This window comes from Microcaecilia unicolor, chromosome 2, assembly GCF_901765095.1.
Source record: "Microcaecilia unicolor chromosome 2, aMicUni1.1, whole genome shotgun sequence".
Taxonomy (NCBI): Eukaryota; Metazoa; Chordata; class Amphibia; order Gymnophiona; family Siphonopidae; genus Microcaecilia; species Microcaecilia unicolor.
This window is the reverse complement of record NC_044032.1, coordinates 478,857,407-478,876,092: the sequence shown is the minus strand read 5'-3', so window position 1 is coordinate 478,876,092 and position 18,686 is coordinate 478,857,407. Positions and strand designations below refer to the sequence as shown.

The window sequence follows — 18,686 nt, the reverse complement described above, 5'->3', positions numbered from 1 at the left end:
ATTGACTGATGCCCCCTCCTGTGATGTGCTCTTGATCAGGCAATTGTCCAGATAGGGAAACATATACACTCCCAGCCTGCGCAGATATGCTGCTATTACCATTAGACATTTGGTGAATACCCTGGGAGCTGAAGCAAGGCCAAATGGCAGTATGCCATACTGGTAATGGTGTTTCCCTATTTGAAATCTGAGATACTTTCTGTGACTGGGAAGTATCAAAATGTGGGTACAGGCATTCTTTAAGTCCAGAGAGCATAGTCAATCATTTTCCTGAATCATGGGTAATAAATAGAAATAAAGCAAAACAAAGAAAAGAAATTAAGATACCTTTTTTATTGGACTAACTTAATACATGTTTTTGATTGGATTTTGAAGGTAATCCTTCTTCTTCAGATCAGAAATGAGCAAATGTTGACAAATATCAGAATATATAAGTGAAATACAAAAGCATTCCAATGATAGTCTCACAGGAATAGAGTAGGGATGGGTTAAGTGAGTAACAGGAAGAGCTGGGTGGGTAAGAGACAGGGAGAGGTGGATGGGTGATGAGAGTGACAAAGCAGTATAATTTTATGGTTTATAATGGGATAGAAACCCCAGACCATTGTTAACTACTGTCTGGTGGGTATCAAAATATTTCATCATTTTGACTTCAAAGATCTTACATTTCTGGACTGTCTTAATTTCCCTTTAGTATTCTCACCATAAAATTGATGCATTGGGCCTGCTGCTCTAAGAGAAGGAAGAAACTGGACACAGGGAGATATACAGAGACAGAGGGGAGATGATGGGCATAGAGGGGAGCATAGGGTCAGAGACATAAAGGGGAGATGCTGCCTGTGGATGGTATATGAACACAGAGGGGCAATGCCAGACATGGGAGGGGGAAAAAGAATAGGCACAGAAGGGAGATGCTGGACAGGGATGTATAGGGGACACAGAGAACGGAGATGCTGGACAAGGGGAAAGATAGGGATACAGAGATATAATATAAAATCCAAACTGTTAGGAGGCTTGTGTAGATGGGATCAGATACAGCTTGTGAGGACAGTGACAGAGTTTCTGGGGATGGGGTGGGGCATAGGCGCCCGGTATAAGAGGCTTGGGGAGGCTAAGCTTCCCCAGCCACAGCAGGAAAGAGTTAGGCGGCGCCGTGAGTCTCCCTGTTCCCTCCCCTTGTTTACTAACTGCCCCGCGCCATCTTTAATTTACCTGCGTCCCAGCATCGGCCCACCGCGTCATTTCAAAGCCCGCCCTGCTGCCTGTCTCTATTCTTCCCTCCCTTCGTGACGTGTTTGTTCGGCAGAGTCCCGCCCTCGAGGAAATGATGGCAGAAGGCGGGTCTCTGCCAAACGAATCACATCGTGAACGAAGGGAAGAATAGAGACAGGCAGCAGGGCGGGCTTTGAAATGACGCAGTGGGCCAACGCTGGGACGCAGGTAAATTAAAGATGGCACGGGGCAGATAGTAAACAAGGGGAGGGGAAGGGGAGAGGAGAATCGCGCTGGTGCTGGGTATGCATGGAGGGCAGGGGAGAGAGGAGGGTTGCTGGAATGGGTGGATAGAGGGGATGGCAGGGGAGAGAGGAGGGTTGCTGGAATGGGTGGATAGAGGGGATGGCAGAGGAAAGAGGAGGGTTGCTGGAATGGGTGGATAGAGGGGATGGCAGGGGAGAGAGGAGGGTTGCTGGACATGGGTGGAGGGGATGGCAGGGGAGAGAGGAAGGTTGCTGGACATGGGTGGAGAGGAGGTCAGGGGAGAGGAAATTTGCTGGACATGGGTGGGTGGGTGGCTAGAGGGGAGAGGAGGGTTGCTGGACATGGGTGGATGGAGGGGAGGGTTGCTGGACATGGGTGGGTGGCTAGAGGGGAGAGGAGGGTTGCTGGACATGGGTGGATGGAGGGGAGGGCAGGGAAGAGAGAGGAGGGTTGCTGGACATGGGTGGCTAGAGGGGAGAACAGGGTTGCTGGACATGGATGGCGAGACGGGAAGACAGGAAGGAGATGCACATGAATGAAGGGGAGAAATTCTGGACATGCATGGCGGGAAGGGAAGACAGAGGAAGGAGATGAGATGAGGGAAAAGGGGGAAAACCTGCACTTCGATGGAAAAAATAGGCAGAAGCTGGATCCACTGGACAGTCAAGTCTGCAGAGGACTCAGCTTTTACTTACGGATGTAAGGCAAGAAATGAAGAAGAAAAGGCAGAAAGTAAAGAAATAAATGGAAAGGAAGCCCTGGAACCGGAGTTAAGAGGACAGATAGCAGCAGAATCGGATACTTGGCCAGCATGATCAGAAAAACAAAGTCACCAGACAACAAAGGTAGAAAACATTATTTTATTTTCATTATAGTGTTTGGAATATGTCCACTTTGAGAATCAGGTGCTCAACATTAAAAGTTTATATTTATTTATTTACTTATTTATGGCATTTTATCCTACATTAAACATGAATTACGGTGTTTTGTGGCTCTACATGAGAATTGTGATATTATGATCCCTTGTTTCATATTGTTGACGGTCTGCATTTTCCGTATGGGTGGTATATTGGTGTATTAGGTTCTGCCCAGTGTAATATTTATGGTACAGTAAGGTTATGAGTGTGTTTTTGCACAAAGTTGTGCATAGTGTTTTGCAGTTGAGCGATTGTGGTTAGTATATGCTTTGAGCAACCACTTTATTCTTTGACATATGATACATAGCTAATATCTAAATTTAATAAAAGGTATTGTGACTTTTATTTTTATTTATTTATTTTTTCTGTGTGTTATCAGACAATTATGGATTTAAGCTCCACCCCTGGCCCCACCCCTAACCCCGCCCCCTTTAGCCTCCCCAAACAGTTGGGCCACCGACCGCCTATGGGGTGGGGGACAAACTTTGTCCCCGTGTCATTCTCTAGTCAGGACCCACCACAGGAAAGGGGAGTAGTGGAGGGGGGCGAGAGGGGAAGGGACCTGGCACCACCACGTTTACACCCAAAAGGCCAATATATGAAGCATCTGTCACAGAAGCTCAACTGAAACCTCAGAAAGGAACCTGAGACAGATTTGCATAGCGAGGTTCTACCGCTGTTGGAGATAGAGAGATACTGAATGGAACTGGCAGCCTTATGTAGCAAAGTTCTAATTTGTTCTTTATCTCCACCTGCTGGTAGATAGGCACAACCTACAAGCATAGACTATTCCTCTGGAGATGCTAAGGGACAACAGTTACGGAAGCACAAGTTTCCTATCCCTGTGTCATTAGAAATTCAGTGTATGTAACTGAGTTGGTGGCCATACAGGTTTTCTTAAGAATCATATACCGGGAGATCAGAATTACTTGGTTCCTGAAAAATACAATATTAACAAAACTTTTCAAAAGATGGTGAACTCCTCAGGTGGTACTGTTTGCATCCAGCTTTAACGAACTATTTGCTTTTTGTTCCTAAACACTGACAAAGAACAGCAGTAGTCCATGATGAATCCTTCATCCCTATCTGTGGAATTTAGATGATGTGGATATTCATCACAGCATGGTAGCATCTCTCAACTTACCCTTTCAAATTCAACAGATTTTCAGAAAACTCTTCATCTAGAAGAACTTATGCATTTTAATGGAGGAGATACAAAGACAGGAACCAAAACCCCTTTACCTTCCTCTGATAATGCTACCTTACCCAGCAAGGTCTTCAAACTTCATCAATTAGGGTATACTTCAGTGCTATTTCAGCTTACCATGAAACAATCCATGAGGTTTCATGTGCAGAAAATCCCATCATACTAAATTTACTGTTCCAGTTCCTTCTTTGAAGGGCCTTTCTTGGAAAGTAGTCTTTCTGATAGCAATCACCTTAACAAGAAGGGTCAGTTACCTTCAAGCCACTTGTCATATCCACCTTATAGTCAGTTTACTCCAACAAAGCTATGCTAAAAACCCATGCTAACCTTTTTCCAATGTGGTATCGCCCTTCCATCTCAATCAATACAGTTATCAGAAGAGGCTTTTCATATGGTATATTTCAAGAAAGCCCACATTTTAAAAAATATTTCATTTATTTAGATTTTGCTCACACCTTTTTCAGTAGTAGCTCAAGGTGAGTTACATTCAGGTACACTGGATATTTGTATAAAACAAAGACATCAATACAAAATCTTTGCAACACTTCTATATCACTTGATCCAAATCAGTAGGGATTGGATGTATCTGACAGAATTACATCCAATTGTTGTAGTGGACTGCATACAGTTTTGCTACTGGTAAGCTGGACTCTCCATAAAAGAAAATGTAAAGATGCATCAAAGAAATATATCAGTATCCATAGCCCATTTAAGACAAGTCTCAATACAAATGTTCCTTGCTTTATGCTTGTGTAATTCCGTTATTACCCGGATGAGGCTTCAAGGTCAGACAATGCCGTAGGACAAGCAGTACTGCAAAATTCTTTTGTTTAGATAGCATCATCTCTCTCAGATCTGCAGAGATCGCTGGTTGCTTCCAACCTGTCTTACCTAACATGTTCCTCCCCCAGTAACTTGTAAAAAGTTATTGTTCATTTCCCAAGCATGAAAGCATAATAAAGTATCTCTTAGGGAGATCCTGCTTGTATGGCCGATTCATCTTGCTGGGTAATAGAGAAAAATGTGCTTACCTGTAATAATGTGGTCTCTATAGATAGCAGGATAATCAGATACAGAACTCCACTCACCTCCTAGAGATCCGATGTCAAGCTATTTATGAAAGTGCCTCGGAAGAGGCACAATATATGCAGAAAGATACATGCATGGCCAATTTTTTTTTTAAATATAGTGTCTTGACACCATCCGATGTTGTCACCCACTTGTGATTCTGATTTATCCTGCTGTCCACAGAAAACATCGGTTACAAGTAAGCAATTTTGCTTAATTATCAAGAAGAAACGAAGTGTGACACTAGAGATCTGAAGCTAATGAAAATTTTACATTATTAAACCAGTCAAAGTTTTTTTTTTTTACTAGTGCTCTTTCTAAGCATTTCTAAGATGCATGGGAGTTCTCTACTGGTATTCCTGCCAGTGAGGGAAAGTGTGATGATATCACAGTTTCAGTTGCAAGTAACGGGCAGATCACTTGTGGCTGCCTGTCCCTTTGGATTGAAAGCACAATGTGATCACACCTCTCCCCACCAGCAGGAATGCAGGCAGAGGAATCCCATGTAGCTCAAACATACTTAGTAGTTATGTTTGGGGTTTTTTTTTTTTTACCATTTGCCATTCTACCTACCTCAAATCTTTCTATTCCGTATTTAACAGCTACATAACTGTAAATCCTAATTATTTCCATTAATCACCAACTTATTGTGAGGGTATTTACTGAAAGTTAAAAATTGTTAAACTCAGGTATTGCAAAAAAATGGCAAGGGTCATGAGAAATAAAATCAACGATGAAGAAACAGTGAGAGAAATTTACTGAGTACTGAGATACTGTAATATGGGTTAAAAAGATGGGTTTTATAAACCTGATTGATGTGAGGTAGTAAAATGATGGATTGCCAAAGAGTCAGTAAAAAAGGAGCACACTTTGCTTACACAATAGCTCAAGGGATGTGTTTTCAGCATGTGCATGAGTTTAAAACAAATGACAGATTCCTGTCACCATCAATGACAGAATCAGCACTAGTCTGTTTTCTCACCAAGAGAGAGAACAGACTTTAAAGGTGAATTTTCAACAGGACTTTCATACTGATGCTTAACAAAAGCCATGAGAGCTTGCTGTGGATGAGTCTAGTTGGGGCTGCCCTTGTGGGTTAGGGTGCTGTTTTGAGTTGAGGTACAGCAGATTTGGGTTCAAAATAGTAGAGGGAAACCATTCGGTTATATAAAACATGGTAAAGGGTCTTTCATTTTAAGCATGTTCCGATTGATGATGCAGTGGGTTGCTCTTTCTAAGGATGGCTTGAATAAGATAAATGGGGTGGGGTAGGGGCTGGTTGGCATTAGGCAGAAGAAAAAATAAAATCTACATATAAATCATGCAGAGGTGTGTGATGATAGCCCACAAGAAGAAATCAAGGCAACTACTGATAATGAAGTCTGAGTGGTTTGAAATTAGAGAGCAAAGAATCCTGCATCACATAGACAGTGAGACTCCAGAAACTGTAACAGCTAGCAAAACAAAATTCTGCCCTGATTTTGAATAACAACTGTATTAATTTTCCAAAGAATCAAAACAGAAATTATGTACCTTATTGCAATATCATATTGATCCAGAATATGACCAAGTTGTAATCCATGAAGAATTCCACCATTTCCTATAACAACGCAGCGCTTACAGTGTTTGGACTTCAGCTCTTCTGGCAAACTGTACTCTGGCATCAGCTCTAAGAGTTTTTGGAGTTTAGACAAATAGTTATGAAATCCAAAAGGAGGTCTGTGCTTGAATACAGATTCATTCACAACTGCAGTGCGTGTTACAAAAGGAGGCAGATTTGTGCTGTACTTTTTATTAAACAACCTGTTCATCACTTTCTTCACTGAATAGGGCCGACACTCCTCTTTCAGTACTCGGATGGCATGCATCTGTGCTCGCTGCAAAGAAATGATCAAGAATTTAATCCTCTGACACTGTAAAATATCAAAGAGTGATATTTTCAAACACAGCAATAAATACTGGCAGATATGGATTTGTCAAACTGTTTGCTACCATCATTATTGCTGCTATTCTAAAATCTTGTACCAAAAAATAAAGGAATGAATAAATATTTATTTAGTAAGAAACAAGAAGAAAAATAAAAGCAGAACAAGGTAATACCCAACACAATAAACACTGTCATAGTTCACCCCAAAAGGTTGTGTTAGGGTAAAAAAAAGTCAACAAATCAACAGTAAACAAAAATATAATACATTATACAAGAACCATTATTAGTGACAGAACAGCAGACGTTGTCAAAGTACAGCCATTTAACAAATTTTAAGCAAAAATTAAACATATGTAGCTTAATAATAGCAGTAAAACACAAAATGTGAAAAACATAACACTCAAAACTTAACATTAAGTTATGTAAAATATACACACACACACACATATATATATATATAATTTTTTCCTTGGGATTTGTTAACCACCTTTATGAAGAGATTCACCCAAGGCCATGTACAGCATGTACAGTTTAACATAAAACGTATCATTTTGTTAACAGCATAACAATAGTAAACTGACCAAATATAAACACAATTACAAACTTGGAGGCAAACTTGGAAATGGCAAACTTAAACCTAATAATAGGACTAAAAACTAACAAGATACAGTTTCAGAAATGTACATGTTTAACAGCACTGCAGAACAATCCATATAACAGAAATATGGTAAATGTTAATACAATACAAACAGACAGCATGGAAGAACATTCCCAAATAACATAGATACAATACGATGTCAGCTTAATGCCAATTAAACACCTAATAAGCAAACATTAGAGCATTCAAATAGCACAGATATGATGCTAATGCTTTTTCTACAATACAGTTAACTATGTAGTCAAGGGGCCAAGTGCAGATATATAGATGGGGACAAGATGGGTAGTATAGAGTCAACTGGGATAAATAGATGGGTGGCTAAACTCATGACAATGTGTGTATGTGTGTGTGTATATATATATATATATATATATATATACACATAGATAGATAGATAGATAGATAGATAGATAGATAGATAGATAGATAGATACCGTATTTTTCGGACTATAAGACGCACCGGACCATAAGACGCACCTAGGTTTTAGAGGAGGGAAATAGGAAAAAAAAAATTTGCTTTTTCCCTCCTCTAAAACCTAGGTGCTCCGGTGCGTCTTGTCCGAATCCCTCCCTCCAAGTTCGGGATCGCCCTCAGGGTTACCTCCTCTCCCCCCCCCCCACCCCCCCGGCCCTGTCACCACCTCTCCCCTTACTCACGCGATCTTCCCTGGTGATCTAGTGACGTCGGGGCCATTTTGAATCTCGCCAAGACCGTCAGGCTGCATACAGGAGGATGGAGAGCAGCGCGCTGGGCAGGAAAGAGGGGGCTCTTTCCTGCCCCGACGTCACTAGACCACCAGGGAAGATCGCGTGAGTAAGGGGAGAAGTGGTGACAGGGCCGGGGGGGGGGGGGGGGGGAGGAGGAGGTAATCCTGAGGGCGATCCCGAACTCGGAGGGCGGGTGGCCTGCCAGGCAGCCAAATCTCTACCTTCGGACTATAAGACGCACCCCCCATTTTCCTCCCAAATTTGGGGGGAAAAAGTGCGTCTTATAGTCCGAAAAATATGGTATACATATATATATAGATAGATAGATAGATAGATATAGATATAGATATATTTATCTATTTGCTACATTTGTACCCCACATTTTCCCACCTATTTGCAGGCTCAATGTGGCTTACATTATATTGCAAAAGATATAGTTATGAACAGAGTAAGAGGTTTGTTCTAAATTAACATATTACTATGTGAGAATTGAGGAAGATATGTCTGTGAAATAATTTACATAACACATAATGAAAAAGAAAAAATATGATAATATGGCTAATATAATCAGTTTAGAGGGATTAGTAGGTGGTTGGTTTAGATATAGAATAATCAAGTTCTAAGGAGGATTCTTATTGTAAGTTTTTTCAAACAAGTGTGTTTTCAGTAGTTTCTTGAAGTTTAAGTTATGTGTTATTTTTATAGTGTTTGGTACTTTGTTCCATGCTTTTGTGCAGAGGTATGTGAAGGTAGATGCATGTATTGATTTGTATTTGAGTCCTCTACAACTAGGGTTGTGGAGGTTCAAGAAGGTATGCGACGAACTGTTGATGTCTCGTGCCGGTAAGTCAATTAGGTCTGACATGTATGAAGGAGCTTCTCCATGGATGATTTCATGGGTCAAGGTGCAAATTTTGAAGGCAATATGATCCTTTAGTGGAAGCCTATGCAATTTTTCTCTAAGGGGTTTGGCCTTACCGAATATGAGTCTAGCTGCGGTATTCTGTGCAGTCTGAAGTTTTTTAATAGTTTTTTCCTTGCATCCTACGAAAATGGAGTTACAATAATCCAGGTGGCTTAATACCAATGATTGCACCAGCGTATGAAATACTTCCCTTGGGAAAAAAGGTTTCACTGTTTTCAGCTTCCACATTGCAAAAAACATTTTCTTTGTCACATTGTTCACATGGTTGTCAAGGGTGAGATTTATATCAATAAATAAATAAATAAATATTATTATACTTATTTATTTATTTTTAGACAGAGGAGAATTACACCAGCATGACAATGACATTTCTAACATTGATATCATGTGGATGTCGTCCTTCCCTTCTTTTCTTTTTTCCTTTTAGCTTTTCTGTTTTATTCTGGGGTTTTTTGTTTCCTTTTTAGGTGGGGGAATTGGGGCATTAGAGGATTCTTTCTGGGCTCTGGTGATTGGGGGGGGGGGGGGTAGGGAAACACCAGAGACTCGGGTGGAGATGGCCTGTGGCTGCGAGTCATGAGGCTATTAGCTATTCTGCTGTGATGCAACTGCTGCAGAAAAATGAACTAATCCTTCTACACCTCCTCTGACCTGATAGGGAAGCTTTTTGCTCCTCAGCAATTTTGAGGGACTCCTGAACTAGATGTAGGAGAAGGGCTTTTGGGTTAACTTCATTAATTGTACTTTAACAGGTTTGTCCATGTCATTTTGTACTGTGTTTCGCCTTGAGCCTTATTAGGTTGAGCGGAATAAAAACTTCATTATTAGATTAAATAGCTGCATACTACCCCCGAAGTGTATGCTGGATTTTTTTTTTCTGACTGTGCATACTTTTTAACATGGAGGTAAATTGCCTGCCATTAGTTTACTGCATCGAGCATGAAAAATTGTGCATTAAGCTTGCAGGAAAAGCCATGCGCTAAGCCAGTGCTTCCCAAATTTGGTCTTGGAGGCACCCCAGCCAGTCAGGTTTTCAGGATTCCTACAGTGAATATTCATGAGAGAGATTTGCACGTATTGCCTCCATTGCATGCAAATCTCTTTCAGACCGTACAAGCCAGCCCAGCACCAGCCTTAGTTTAAGCAGCCAGAGTTGACATCTAAGCATCACTTGACATACAAACACATATGCAAAGTTAAAGGGTTGCATATGTGTTTGCATGTCAAGTGGTGCTTAGATGGCGACTCTGGCTGTATCAACAGTGCTGGGTTGGGTTGTATGGTCTGAGTCCCACATATAGCAATCTGATTTACGACGGGCTGTAGAGAGCTTGGACAGAACTCCAGTAATTTGGAATGTGAGGACAGTGCCAGGCAGACTTTTATGGTCCTGTGTCCACAAAATGACAAGATGGATTCGGATAGGCTGGAGTGGGCTTTGACAGCAACTCCAGTAGTTGGAACATTAAGGACAGAGCCAGTGGACTTCTAGGGTCTATGTCCCAGAAACAGCAAAGAAAGACCATGATCACGTATATAATATCATGTTCACTGTCGATTTAATCTTGAATTGAGAATGAATGTGATTGTTGGGCTGACTGGATGGACCATTCAGGTCTTTATCTGCTGTCACTTACTATGTTACTATGAATATTCATTGTGGGTCTACTGAAAACCTGAGTGGCTGGGGTGCCTCTAGGACCAGGTTTGGAAACCACTGCACTAAGCCATCAATGCTTTCTGCATCAGTCCCCAAGTGACTGGTCTCCTAGGACCTAACAGAGTGGCTATACTCAATCTCAGAATCTGTGTTCCAGATACTGAATTTTACAGCACTTTGCAGCTTCTGAAGATGTCTCCTTGAGTTTTAAAGGGAGTGCTTTGCAAAAGAGGGTTACATATAAAACTATGCAAAGAGGCCCAGCACCATCTCAGACACAACCCCCAAGATAATACCACTTTTTCTGAGACGTTCTGAGAGAAGAGGACATTTCTCTGGGTAAGTGAGCATTATTTTGCTCTATGCTTTGGTAACTGGGGTTTAAAACAGGAATTGTAGGTTATTGATAAACAGAATTTAAAACAAAAAACCCCCAAATTTTATTAAGTAGTCTCCATACCCTCTTTCCCCCATAGTTTTAGAACCTAAACTTTCTGCCAAACAACATTAACAGCAGTGCCATAGCCAAGAGTGGGCCCAGGCCCACCCAGTATCAGCACACCTATGATGTGGCTGGCATGGATCCCCACCAGCCAAAAACTCTCAACAACTGTCCCTCCCTGCATACCTTTTAAATAGCAGATCTTTGCCTGCAGTGAGCAGTGACTGATACATACTGCTTGCACTGGCCCCACAGCCTTCCCTCTGATGTATTCCCGCCTATGCAGAAACAGGAAGTTGCATCAGAGGGAAGGCTGTGGGAACAACATGAGCAGTGTGTATTAGTTGCTGCTCGCTGTCAGTGTAAATCTGCTATTTAAAAGGAATGCAGGGGAGAGGGAATGTTTGAGAGACCATATGGCATGCAGGCGAGAGGGGGAAAGACCAAATCACTTGTGGGACAAGGCAGAGTTCTTCTGCGCACCCATCTTGGGCCCAGGCCCACCCAAAAATTGGGTTTCTGGCTACGCCTCTGAATTACAGATACCATCTAGAAGGCAGTGCAGGGCCTAATTCAATCTTCATTTCCACCCCCTCACACCTCTCACCCACCCCTAGCACATCTCTTCATTTATAGTAAATTATTCTAATTAGGATAACAAGAGGAGAGTTTTCATTAGAATTTTAATTATATTTAATTAGTTTCTGGGAAACTAACACAAAATAAATTACATATTATGCCATATTATCTTAAGGCCCTTTATATTCGCCTAATATCCATAGTATATTAAGAAGTTTTCATTTAAAAACTCTATAATACTAAGATGCAGACAGCAGTCCAGCAGAGAGAGGGGTGCTATTAAGTCTTTTGCATTGAGTATCAATTGAGTATCACATGTATGATTATCTCCCAGTTGGTAAGAGGTTATACAGTGGGGGAAATAAGTATTTGATCCCTTGCTGATTTTGTAAGTGTGCCCACTGACAAAGACATGAGCAGCCCATAATTGAAGGGTAGGTTATTGGTAACAGTGAGAGATAGCACATCACAAATTAAATCCGGAAAATCACATTGTGGAAAGTATATGAATTTATTTGCATTCTGCAGAGGGAAATAAGTATTTGATCCCCCACCAACCAGTAAGAGATCTGGCCCCTACAGACCAGGTAGATGCTCCAAATCAACTCGTTACCTGCATGACAGACAGCTGTCGGCAATGGTCACCTGTATGAAAGACACCTGTCCACAGACTCAGTGAATCAGTCAGACTCTAACCTCTACAAAATGGCCAAGAGCAAGGAGCTGTCTAAGGATGTCAGGGACAAGATCATACACCTGCACAAGGCTGGAATGGGCTACAAAACCATCAGTAAGACGCTGGGCGAGAAGGAGACAACTGTTGGTGCCATAGTAAGAAAATGGAAGAAGTACAAAATGACTGTCAGTCGACAAAGATCTGGGGCTCCACGCAAAATCTCACCTCGTGGGGTATCCTTGATCATGAGGAAGGTTAGAAATCAGCCTACAACTACAAGGGGGGAACTTGTCAATGATCTCAAGGCAGCTGGGACCACTGTCACCACGAAAACCATTGGTAACACATTACGACATAACGGATTGCAATCCTGCAGTGCCCGCAAGGTCCCCCTGCTCCGGAAGGCACATGTGACGGCCCGTCTGAAGTTTGCCAGTGAACACCTGGATGATGCCGAGAGTGATTGGGAGAAGGTGCTGTGGTCAGATGAGACAAAAATTGAGCTCTTTGGCATGAACTCAACTCGCCGTGTTTGGAGGAAGAGAAATGCTGCCTATGACCCAAAGAACACCGTCCCCACTGTCAAGCATGGAGGTGGAAATGTTATGTTTTGGGGGTGTTTCTCTGCTAAGGGCACAGGACTACTTCACCGCATCAATGGGAGAATGGATGGGGCCATGTACCGTACAATTCTGAGTGACAACCTCCTTCCCTCCGCCAGGGCCTTAAAAATGGGTCGTGGCTGGGTCTTCCAGCACGACAATGACCCAAAACATACAGCCAAGGCAACAAAGGAGTGGCTCAGGAAGAAGCACATTAGGGTCATGGAGTGGCCTAGCCAGTCACCAGACCTTAATCCCATTGAAAACTTATGGAGGGAGCTGAAGCTGCGAGTTGCCAAGCGACAGCCCAGAACTCTTAATGATTTAGAGATGATCTGCAAAGAGGAGTGGACCAAAATTCCTCCTGACATGTGTGCAAACCTCATCATCAACTACAGAAGACGTCTGACCGCTGTGCTTGCCAACAAGGGTTTTGCCACCAAGTATTAGGTCTTGTTTGCCAGAGGGATCAAATACTTATTTCCCTCTGCAGAATGCAAATAAATTCATATACTTTCCACAATGTGATTTTCCGGATTTAATTTGTGATGTGCTATCTCTCACTGTTACCAATAACCTACCCTTCAATTATGGGCTGCTCATGTCTTTGTCAGTGGGCACACTTACAAAATCAGCAAGGGATCAAATACTTATTTCCCCCACTGTATGTGTGTGCTCAATGCAAAGAGCTCCTAGCTCTCAGAGAATGATTTTGTTCTCTTGAGGCTAGAGTAGCAGTCTTGTAGGAGCTTAGGGAGACAAAGAGGTACATAGAGAAGGCCTACAGGGATGTTGTAGAGAAGCCCCACCTCCAATATGGCAGCCCCAGTGCTGCCTTGGAGAAGGGAGGTCTCCTAAAAGGAGAGTATCACTCTCGAGAAGTTGTAAGTAATCCTGTAGCCAGAAACAGCCCACAAGGGGATGCAATATCCTCTTGCACCAAGAATGTCTCTCCAGGAGCTTCTGCCCAGTAGGGAAGGGTTATGACGGCTGTTCTAGTTGGTGAATCGATTATTAGGCATGTAGATAGATGGACATGAGGATTGCCTGGTCAACCTGCCTGTCTGGTGTGAAGGTGGAGGACCTCACGCATCACTGACATAGGATTTTAGAAAGTGGTGTGGAGGAGCTGGCTGTGTTGGTACATGTGGGTACCAATGACATAGGAAAATGTAGTAGGAAGGTTCTGGAAGCCACACGCAGGACCTAAGAGGAAGGCAGAGCTCCGAATTCTAAATGTGTGGTTGAGACGATGGTGCGGGGATGAGGAATTTAGATTTGTTAGAACAGGGCAACATTCTGGGGTAGGGGGAGCCTGATCTGAAAGGACTGGCTCCACCTTAACAAGGATGGAACCTGGCTGCTAGCATCAACATTTAAAAAGGAGATGGAGCAGCCTTTAACAAGAAATTGGGGGAAGGCAAACAATCACTCAAAAGTGCACGGTTTGGATCAAGGTATAAAAGACAGTGCTTTTTTTGTGCCGGTACGCAACGGTACGGTGTACCGGCACCTTTTTTTGCCCCCCCCCCCCTGCGACACTCCGGGCGAGTCCTGCACTTAGTTTTTTTTTTTAAAGACTCAGAACGCGCGAACGATGCAGCCGCCAGCGATTGCAAGAGGCTGTCTGCTGGGCTGGCGTCTGCGTCGGAGCTTCCCTCACCCTCTGCGAGTCCCGCGAAACAGGAAGTTGTAACAACGAAGGCGGGACACGCAGAGGGTGAGGGAAGCTCCGACGCAGACGCCAGCCCAGACAGCCTCTTTCAATCGCTGCCGGCTGCATGGTTCGCACGTTCTGAGTCTTAAAAAAAAAAAAACTAAGTGCAGGACTCGCCAGGAGTGTCGCGGGGGGGGGGGGGGGAGGGGGAAGGATTGGGGACAGAAAGAGGGAAACCAACAGAGGGAAGGATTGGGGAGAGAGGGAAAGAGGGAAACCAACAGAGGGAAGGATTGGGGAGAGAGGGAAACCAACAGAGGGAAGGATTGGGGAGAGAGAGAAAGAGGGAAACCAACAGAGGGAAGGATTGGGGAAAGAGGGAAACCAACAGAGGGAAGGATTGGGGAGAGAGGGAAACCAACAGAGGGAAGGATTGGGGAGAGAGGGAAAGAGGGAAACCAACAGAGGGAAGGATTGGGGAGAGAGGGAAAGAGGGAAACCAACAGAGGGAAGGATTGGGGAGAGAGGTAAACCAACAGAGGGAAGGATTGGGGAGAGAGAGAAAGAGGGAAACCAACAGAGGGAAGGATTGGGGGGAGAGAGGGAAACCAACAGAGGGAAGGATTGGGGAGAGAGAGGGAAACCAACAGAGGGAAGGATTGGGGGGAGAGAGGGAAACCAACAGAGAGAAGGATTGGGGAGAGAGAGGGAAACCAACAGAGGGAAGGATTGGGGAGAGAGGGGAAAAACAGATGGAAGGATTGGGGAGAGGGGAAAACTGATGGAAGGATGGGGAGAGAGGGGAAAAACAGATGGAAGGATGGGGAGAGAGAGGGAAAACACAGATGGAAGGATTGGGGAGAGAGGGAAAACTCTGCTGCCCGTCTCATCTTCCGCCAGGGTCGCTTTACTCATACTACCCCTCTCCTCAAGACCCTTCACTGGCTCCCTATCCGTTTTCGCATCCTGTTCAAACTTCTTCTACTAACCTATAAATGTATTCACTCTGCTGCTCCCCAGTATCTCTCCACACTTGTCCTTCCCTACACCCCTTCCCGTGCACTCCGCTCCATGGATAAATCCTTCTTATCTGTTCCCTTCTCCACTACTGCCAACTCCAAACTTCGCGCATTCTGTCTCGCTGCACCCTACGCCTGGAATAAACTTCCTGAGCCCCTACGTCTTGCCCCATCCTTGGCCACCTTTAAATCTAGACTGAAAACCCACCTCTTTAACATTGCTTTTGACTCGTAACCACTTGTAACCACTCGCCTCCACCTACCCTCCTCTCTTCCTTCCCGTTCACATTAATTGATTTGATTACTTTATTTATTTTTTGTCTATTAGATTGTAAGCTCTTTGAGCAGGGACTGTCTTTCTTCTATGTTTGTACAGCGCTGCGTATGCCTTGTAGCGCTATAGAAATGCTAAATAGTAGTAGTAGTAGTAGGGAAAAACAGATGGAAGGATGGGGAGAGAGAGGGGGAAAAACAGATGGAAGGATGGGGAGAGAGAGAGAGGGAAAATGGAAGGATGGGGAGAGAAAGAGGGAAGACGCTGGATGGAAGAATGCAGAAAGAAATAGGGGAGACACTGGAAGGATGGGGAGAGAAAGCAGAGCTGCTGGATGGAAAAGGGGAATAGAGAAAGACTGGAGAATAAGAGGAAGGGGCATGGGGAGAACAAGGGTGAGGAAAAGATGAAAAGCCACAGGTAGATGAAGGAAATTAAAGAATGGATAGTAAGAATGAATTAAATCTGGACAGAGAGAGAGCCTGAAAAATATTGAAGAAAGCAAAGAAAAAGGAGACAAAAATGACAAATGGCACAGAAGAGTTAAGCGAAAACAAAGGAAATCAGAATCACAGACTGGGACCAATATGGAAAGAAAAACAGTCACCAGACAACAAAGGTAGAAAAAAATCATTTTATTTTCATTTTAGTGTTTGTAATATGTCCAATTTGAGAATTTACATTGGCTGTCTTATTTTGCACTGGGTATACTGGAGCTGTAAGAGCTTACAGAGATTATTTATCATGAAAAAAAAATCACTTTTTTTTTTTCTCCTATAGTACTATAATATTTTCAATGATGTCTGCTTATATGCGCCATGGCTGGTATAGGGGGTGTGGTTAATGTGGGTGTGGCTGTCATAGGGGTGGAGCCATATGTGGTGACCCCGCCCATAATGAGTACCGGCACCTTTTTTTCTACAAAAAAAGCACTGATAAAAGATATCACCAAAACAGGGAAGATAGGGCATCCTGTTAGCGAGGTTGAAGTTGAAACCATAGTAGATCAGGTGTCTTTAAATAAAGAGCAAACAGATTTTCAAGATTGCAAATTAACAGTGTCAACTGCTAAGCAAGTTGTAAATAAGAACAAACAAACATTGTTTGACATGTTTATATGCAAATGCAAGAAGCCTTAAAAATAAGATAGGACAGTTAGAATATATTGCAGTAAATGAAAAGACAGATATAATAGGCATCTCTAAGATGTGGTGGAAGGAAGATAACCAGTACAACACCGTCATACCAGGGTACAAATTATATTGCAGTGATAGGGTGGATCAAATTGGTGGAGGAGTAGCATTATATGTTAAGGAGGGCCTTGAAACAAATAGACTAAAAATTCTGAAGGACAACAGAACCCCTATGGATAGGAATTCCATGTGTAAAGGGGAAAAGGATAGTGATAGGAGTGTACTACCGCCCACCTTTCCAGGATGAGCAGACTAATGTAGAAAAGATATCAGAAATTAGGGAGGCTAACAAACTGGGTAACACAATAGTAATGGGTGATTTCAATTACCCTGATATTGACTGGATAAATTAACATCAGTGAATGCTAGGTAGGTAAAATTCCTCGATGAAATAAAGGCCTGCTTTATGGAGCAGCTGGTTCAGGAACTAATAAGAAGGGGAAAAATTCTTGACCTAGTCCTCAGTGGAGTGCATGATCTGGTGCAGGAGGTAATGCTGATGGGGCCACTTGAAAACAGTGATCATAACATGATCAGATTTGATATCAGCTCTGGAGTAAGTATACACAAGAAATCCAATACATTAGTGTTTAACTTTCAAAAAGGAGACTATGATAAAATGAAAAGAACAGTCAAAAAAAAAGAAACTTAGAGGTGCAGCTGCAAACGTTAAAAATTTACATCAGGAGTGGATGATGATCAAAAATACCATCCTGAAAGTTCCATGTATTAAAAAAAATAGGAAAGAACAAATGGCAAATGACAGCCAGCATGGTTAAAAAGTGAGATGAAGGAAGCTATTTATTTATTTGTTGCATTTGTATCCCATATTTTCCCACCTTTTTGCAGGCTCAATGTGGCTTACATTATGCCATAATGGCGATCGCCATTTCCAGAAAGAGAATGATACATACCTGTAGCAGGTGTTCTCCGAGGACAGCAGGCTGATTGTTCTCACGACTGGGTTGACGTCCACAGCAGCTCCCACCAACCGGAAAAAAACTTTGCAGGCGGTCCCACACGCAGGGCACGCCCACCGCGCATGCGCAGCTGTCTTCCCGCCTGTGCGCGACCATTCCCGCTCAGTTGAATGACAAGCAAAGGAATGAGTAAAACGCAACTCCAAAGAGGAGGAGGGAGGGTAGGTGAGAACAATCAGCCTGCTGTCCTCGGAGAACACCTGCTACAGTTATGTATCATTCGCTTTCTCTGAGGACAAGCAGGCTGCTTGTTCTCACGACTGGGGTATCCCTAGCTCTCAGGCTCACTCAAAACAAGAACCCAGGTCAATTGAACCTCGCAACGGCAAGAGCATAACAGAAATTGACCTACGAAGAACAACTAACTGAGAGTGCAGCCTGAACAGAACAAATCAGGTCCTGGAGGGTGGAGTTGGATTCAAACCCCAACCAGATTCTGCAGCACTGACTGCCCGAACCGACTGTCGCGTCGGGTATCCTGCTGGAGGCAGTAATGTGATGTGAATGTGTGGACAGATGACCACGTCGCAGCCTTGCAAATCTCTTCAATAGTGGCTGACTTCAAGTGGGCCACTGACGCTGCCATGGCTCTAACACTATGAGCCGTGACATGACCCTCAAGAGCCAGCCCAGCCTGGGTGTAAGTGAAGGAAATGCAATCTGCTAGCCAATTGAAGATGGTGCGTTTCCCAACAGCGACCCCTTTCCTATTGGG

At 43.2% G+C, this 18,686-nt stretch overlaps 1 protein-coding gene across 4 annotated transcripts in view; it reads right to left on the bottom strand.

Moving 5' to 3' along the window:
• Window positions 1–18,686, bottom strand: part of ST3GAL5 (ST3 beta-galactoside alpha-2,3-sialyltransferase 5) — a 337,169-nt gene that overhangs the window by 77,178 nt on the left and 241,305 nt on the right. For all 4 annotated transcript variants that reach the window (XM_030191066.1, XM_030191067.1, XM_030191064.1 and 1 more), the window contains exon 4: window positions 6,205–6,548. In XM_030191066.1, coding sequence (XP_030046926.1) covers window positions 6,205–6,548 — 344 coding nt within the window. The remainder of the gene's footprint in view (window positions 1–6,204; window positions 6,549–18,686) is intronic.